Genomic DNA, 7,073 nt, shown 5'->3' on the forward strand with positions numbered 1-7,073 from the left:
AAGAAACATATCTTCAAGAGGAAATGACTGACACAAATTTTAAACTCACCTCCATGGGATAGATGATAGTTTGGGCAGTAGCTCCTGCAAGCGACCCAGCAATGAACCTCTCTTGTACCCTTAAACTGCCCCCCTCTTTATTACCTCGGATCAGCCACTTGATCTGGAGTAGGAAGAGTGAGGAGCAGGAGGAGGGGAAACCACAAGCAATAAAAGATTTCAGAAGGACACAGAGTGGACTATTGTTTTTTCCCCACTGTAAACTAATATACAGTTACTACTTTTTCTACCACGAGTTAAGTAAACACTTAAGAGAACAGAAGACATAGTTCCACTTTCTCACTGTTTGTCCACTGACCTGTTCGTAGGCCATGAACTTAATGGCGGATTCAGGGGCAATTTTGAGGACGTTGATACCATTTCCCCTCCAGAGTGAAAGCACACCTCCCTCCTGGATCATCCCCCTCAGGCCAAACCACAGATTAATCTCTCGAGCTGTGGAGCCATGTACCTAAAAATTCAAATAATGACAGTAACTGATTTTTCTTTTTTTACAATCTGTACTATGTTTTAAAAATACGCTGTTGGCCACCAACCAAATATGTTAGCGTGCTTATCCAACCCTAGTTGGGTATATGCGAAAAAGCAGAATACAAAGTTAAATATCTTACTTATTAAGGCCATATAGATGTAAATGTTGCATACCAGCAGCAGTACCTCTCTGCTGTTTGCTGAAAACACTCTACACTGTGGATGACAATTATGTCATTAGCGGTGAAAAGTGGTGATGGTGTATGTTAAAGTGAATTGTTAAATGTTGTCATTTTTATGCTTACCATCTCTACATTGTTTCAAACTGTATGATCAAAGACATTCCTTTGTCTCTGACCACCTCTCCAGCCACTGGTGCTGGGGGAGGTTTTATTGTAGATACATCCTATCTGAAAGATCTGTTTCTTGTGTTGTAAGCTTCCTGCTTTTATGATCCTTTTGGGGAGCAGGAGAACACGCATACACACACACACACACATTCTCACATGCATGCACACACACACACTACGAGGAGGGCTGCTCTTTGAAGGAGTTGGGCTGGTGACAGGTGAGGAGCGTTAAGCTCCACAGCCTGGTTCCGATCAGCCTTCCCTTGCTAGCAAGTAAAAGACTGGTTGAAGATGTTCTGTCTTGTTTTTGTTCTTCATGAGGAATAAGTCTCTAAACTAGTGGGATCTATGGAAGCGCAGACTCAACATTTATTTGGTCCTTTGAGCCAGATCCCAACACATTGCGTCCACCGAGGAGGAGGGAGATGACGCTGCCGAAGTCTGCTAGCAGCCAGCATCTGGGATGCCTGATGAAAGCCCTGGTGCTTAACTTTATCGCCAGGCTGGAGAGTTTGTGTCTGAACTCTCCTCGGGTTGGATGGCACTAGTGTTTTTTATTATTTATTTTTTAAGGAGGGTTAAGCAAGTTTCCCATCGAAAGGAAGGTTTTTCTCCACAGCTGAGGGCGTTGAGTGCTGGTTTCTCCACCAACTGTAAGGAGGTCAGAGCTCTTGTTGGTGTCTATTTTGTGTGTGCGGGCCAGACGTGGTCTGTTTGAGTGAGTCTGATTGTTGTTTTGTATGCAGTCACTTTTAAGCTGATGAGCAAGCTACACGTTTTCAGAGCAGGAGCTGGTTGAGAACGCATTAGAGGGAGGGAAACAGAGCTATGATAACTCGAGCATGCAGCTATCCGTGAGTTCAGTTTCTTCCTCACACCTCAGATGGGCAACAGCTTTTCTGCATCCTGATTCATGTGTGTGAGACCTTTGTAACATCAGTATCACGTTTTTTGTTTTGGTGAAAGGCACGCGATTGTGTTTGATGTCATGGTGTGTGTGAGCCACAGAGAGGTGTGAAAGTATGTGAGTGAAGTGGTCTCAAACTGGGGAAGAGATGATTCTGCAGGTCACTTTCTAACCCAGTGGACACAAAAGAAATAAAATAGTTGTGTTGATGAAATATGAATGATAAATGAAGAGTGTTTGGTGTTTCTCAGCCTGAAAAAACTGCAATCCCACTTTCTGTTTTTAAGAAAGGAGAGTTCAAAAACAGAGAGAGATGTGTGTTGTTTATGCGGTGATGAGAATAATGAAAACTTGATGAGAGAGGTACATAAAAACCCACACAAACAGAAAATGTCTTAACCATACTAGCCCTACATGCATACACACATACAATGACACTCATGAAGACCAGACAGCATCTAAGCATGAGATTCTGTTTGTCATCTTGTCCAAGTCACTAGTAAGATGAAAGTGATACATAGACTAGTGTCTAATATTATAGGAGGACAGATGATTGCATCATAGAGGAGAAAACAGAATGCTGATGAGGGGTCTTGAATGAGTGAGCTGAGTGAGCTGATTGTTGAGTTTCTGATGTGTGAAGAAGTTTTAACATGGCACACATTTGGTTACATGAGAAGAAACTTATTATGTGATGAGACAACAGGGTTATGCTGTATGTTGTGTGTGGTGTGGCTGATTGGATGAATGTTTGAGATTAAACTGGCTGATGATTTGTCTTTTGTTACAAAGTTGAGCCTGCCAATTAGGTTTGGTATGATTTACTGGGTGACCGACACCTGACCACCAGGATGATCTGTGTGTTTGGCTAATGCTCTTTCCTTTAAGAGTGTTTGTAAAGGATTCAACACAGACAGACAAGTGACAATTGAACAGATGTGCAGTGGTTACAGAATAGTTACATGGGGCTGATCACTATTGAGCTCATGGTGAGTAACAAATTTAAGGAAAGCCACTGATTACAATGTGGAATGAAGTTGAGATGTTCAATGATTTGGAGCAAATTATGGAAAAAGTAGGGGTTTAATGAGTTTAGAATAACCCTGCAATGGTACTTGTCTCTGTGATGCTGAATACTTTATTACACTTATGAGCTACAGTTGGTTACAAATGTGAAGTTGTTTTAACTTAAAGACTTTGTCTTCTAGGATACAGGCTCCGGGTGGAGCTGGGACTTAAATAAGCTTAACATTTAATCACTGACTAATGTTTTGACACAGGGTTACAGGTTTGGAGTGGAGCTACTCCAAGAGGGACCCTGGAGCCTGGAGAATATTTTTTTAGGGAGAATGTGCAACATTCTTGTACATGTCTCATTGTGTGGCAGTTTATACATAGCAAGAGCCGTGTGGCGAGAGGAGTGTCAATTTTTGATTTGCAGGTGTCGTGAGGTGCCATGACGAGAAGGAGTGACTGAGGGGATCATCCATAAGACGCCAGGCCAGGAGAGAGGCTTCAGGAGGATCAGAGATCATCTTCAGCACAGCAGACATCCCACAGAGAGCTGTGCTACTGGGCTTCCAGAAGATTGTCATGAGGAGATTTTGAACAGCAAAATCTTAAATGAAGTGAAAGAGTTTCGACGTTGACGTTGAGGAAGAGAACTAAGGTGTACGACGTGCTCTGCCTTAAATCGTCCGCGGCATTGGAACATGAGAACCTTAAGGTTGAAGGGAGCGTGCCAAGCTCCATCCGACGGACAGGAAGAAGTTCAGCGATGGACTTGTGGTTCTGTGAATAGCACGAATGCCAGGTGACGGTGGAATAACTAACAGCACTTCTCCCAAAAATGAAGCCAGTAACTTACTATTCTAAAAGATTAGATCTAGTTGCTTGTGCTTTGCCTCCGTGTGTGAAATCAGTATGTGCAGCGGCTCAAGCTGTACAATGTTCCGGGAAATAGTTTTATTTCACCCTTTGACACTGCTAGTTTCACACAAGGTAGACGTTTTACTACTGCAGACTAAAATGACATTTCTGTCACCTGCAAGATACTTGTTTTTAATGTCACTGTTACTCTCACAACCACACATAACCATAAAGCGGTGCACAACTCTGAATCCGTCAACCCTTTTGCCAACGAAGGAAGAGGGCACTCCTCATGAGTATAGAGAGCACGTGGAGACGGAGTGTAAGCCAAGGGATGACGTAAAAGATGTGCCACTTGGTGAGGGAAAGGTTTGGTTTGTTGATGGTTTGAGCTTTAAAACAGCAGAGGGACAGGCTAAAACAGGTTTTGCTGTAGTAGATAGTGAGGAAAGCTATCTGTGCAAGACAGTTAGCATGTTTCATATCTGCTCAAGCAGCAGAGATAGCAACTTTAACGAAAGCGTGTAAAGCTGCAGAGAAACAAAATGTGACAATATACATTGATAGCCAATATGCATTTGCTACATTACATTTCTTTGCAGCACAGTGGGCAAGACGAGGTATGACAACCTCGACAGGGAAACCTGTAGAACACGCCAAACTCCTGCAAAATCTGCTGGACACAGTATTATTGCCCAGTAGAATTGCTGTTTGTAAATGTGCAGCACATACCCGAGGGAAAGATCCAGTCACATTAGGGAATGCCTTAGCAGATAAGATTGCAAAAGAGACAGCTTTAGGAGCACATGATGTTCACATTTTAGCAGTGCAGCACCAGCAGACATTCTTATTACACGAGATGTATTGGCAGACATGCAGGCCCACTTACATACGGCAGGAAAAACAGTTGTGGTTCACAAAAAGTGCAAGCTTGCAAGATGATGTTTATTATCTATGTGATAATACTGCCTGAGAATTTATAAGACTGCTGTGATTTTGAGCCATGGGCCGTGCCATGTCTCAACAGGGGGGATGATGGCAGCAGTAGAGCAACATTTTCATACTCTAGGACTTAATGCTTTAAATGTTGCAAGCACAATTCTCAGGGTAATTTGAGACCTAAGAGAGGGAAATTCCCCAGACCCATTCACCCATTTCAAGTTATTCACATGGACTTTATAGAGCTGTCCAACTGTAATAACTATAAGTACTGTCTAGTGATAGTGTGCCCTTTTTCAAAGTGGGTAGAAATTGTCCCAACTAGGAAAGCAGATGCTATTTCGGTTGCCAAAGCAATATGTACGAATATCATCCCGGAACACGGGATTCCAGAGACCATTTATAGTGATAATGGCCCACACTTTGTAAATGAACTGATTGGGTTAATGGCACAGCATCTAGGGATAACACTAAAACACCATTGTTCATATCACCCACAAAGTGCAGGGTTGGTAGATAGAACTAATGGGACAGTAAAGCTAAGACTTAGGAAAACAATGGAAGAGAAAGGCAGGACATGGTTAGGCTGTATAGAATTAGTTAAGATGTACATGAGTATTACTCCAACAGAGAACAGTCTGACACCCTTTAAGATTATATAGGTTAGACCATTTAGAGTTCCAGTATTCTGTAGTGATGATAGAAAAGCACAAGAGGAGCACACATTAGCAGATTTGATGCTTAAAATGTTAAAAAGTAAAGAAGTCATGAGAACAAATGATCTGCCAGATGATTCTGTTTCTCCACAGGAGTAGAGTCTGAAGTCTGGAGAGTCTGGGTGCTGATAAAGGCCATAAAAAGGAAGTGCTAGTCCAGTCCACGGTGGGAAGGTCCCTATCAGGTGCTGCTGACGACGCCCACAGCAGTGAAGATTGCTGAGAGATACACCTGGATACATCAAGAGCACTGCAAGAAGGTAACACACTTCCTGGCCGAGTCTGGGTAATGGTGAAAAGACCGGAGTACAAAGAGGGGAGAAAGTCTCTAGGGCCTCTCGTCTCAATCCTGGTGAAGAAACCAACGGATCCAGAACCCAATTTAGAATGTCGAGGAATGTGCTGTGCACCTTCTTGAGCCTGTTGACCCTGAGTGGGTTGACAGGAGCGCACTGGGACAGAGCAAACCACACCCAGTACCTGCATGGGATTTCAACCAATTACTGGTGGCAGTTTATGAACACAACTGCTCACATAAACAACGAGACCAATTGTTATGTTTGTGCACACATGCCACTGTCTACACATTCTTCTGGGCTGTGGCCATATAACCACAGAGAGCGAGACAGTTTGTTTGCTTGCCTGAGCAACACACCCAGGAGTAAAACATACTTGGAACACTGCCAACTTTTCAACTCCCCTGAACCTGAATGGAAAGGTTGATTCACCAGTAGCCGGGAAGGTGAACTGCTCTGGTACGACAGACGTGCTAGCCTGACCCCAAGTATCTGACCCGCTGCAGGACATTATGCTGCTTAACAAACTGGAAGCAGGCCAGTTACCCATGTGTATTACAGGCAATGGGTCAGTCCAATTTGGGGATTTACCATGGCATCTGTGCAACGCCACCTATTCTTTTTGCCCTTGTTTGAACAGAATTAAGTGCCTGACGTGTCTGATGAATGCCAAGTGTGCAAGTGATGAAATTCAGCGAGCAGTAGACTGTCCATTTGACTCCTCATACCAAATGACAATTACTGAGGGAAGACAGAATGTGACCAAATACTCAACGATATCACCAACACCTAGAGTGACAACAGGAAAGGAGAAGAGTTGTAACTGCAGATGATTCACCAGTTGACACTAACCCCCACAGGATGCCTGCAGTGAGAAGATTTGGGGGGTTGATAGGGGTCATAAAGAGGAGTGTTGACCAAGCTACAGCTTTGAAGATAGCTGAAAGCCACATGGACAAACAATAAACTCAACTGATGTGTTTGAATGCCTATGTCTGTATATAGTTGGATTGTAGTGGAATATGATTTTGAGAATGTTGAAGATGTTCTGTCTTGTTTTTGTTCTTCATGAGGAATAAGTCTCTAAACTAGCAGGGTCTGTGGAAGCGCAGACTCAACAGTATAGGCCACAAACCAGAACAGTACAACAGACGCAGCCTTGGGTGATGTTTTTTTTTTTAAATATATTGTTTTTTTTATTGTTTTTAGCTTTTATTGTGATAGGGCAGGAAAGATGGGAGAAATATCATGGGGAAAGCATGCAATAAATGACCTTGGGGTGGACATCTATAGGCAACCCTTTTGGCTTTTTGCCACAAGCACCCCACTCAGTTGGCCTTTAATTTAATTGCCATATTGGCTTTGAACCTTTAAGGAAACAAGCTCATCAAGATAAATTAATAACTATTTTTATTCATTCTCATGTTGCAACTGAATACAAAATAAATACCCCCCCCCCCCCCCC

General features: G+C 43.0%; 1 protein-coding gene across 1 annotated transcript in view; it reads right to left on the reverse strand.

Annotated features, from left to right (window-relative positions):
* LOC102194061 (calcium-binding mitochondrial carrier protein SCaMC-3-like) overlaps positions 1-967 on the reverse strand; it is an 8,924-nt gene extending 7,957 nt beyond the window's left edge. Inside the window, exons 1-2 of the mRNA XM_005738102.1 lie at positions 359-967; positions 50-163 (exon numbers count right to left, since the gene is read on the reverse strand). Of these exons, the coding sequence (XP_005738159.1) occupies positions 50-163; positions 359-460 (216 nt within the window). The 5' untranslated portion in view covers positions 461-967. The remainder of the gene's footprint in view (positions 1-49; positions 164-358) is intronic.
* Positions 968-7,073: the final 6,106 nt, after the last annotated feature.

The sequence above is a fragment of the Pundamilia nyererei genome, unplaced genomic scaffold, assembly GCF_000239375.1.
Source record: "Pundamilia nyererei isolate P.nyererei 1_Seehausen unplaced genomic scaffold, PunNye1.0 scaffold00081, whole genome shotgun sequence".
NCBI classification, from domain to species: domain Eukaryota; kingdom Metazoa; phylum Chordata; class Actinopteri; order Cichliformes; family Cichlidae; genus Pundamilia; species Pundamilia nyererei.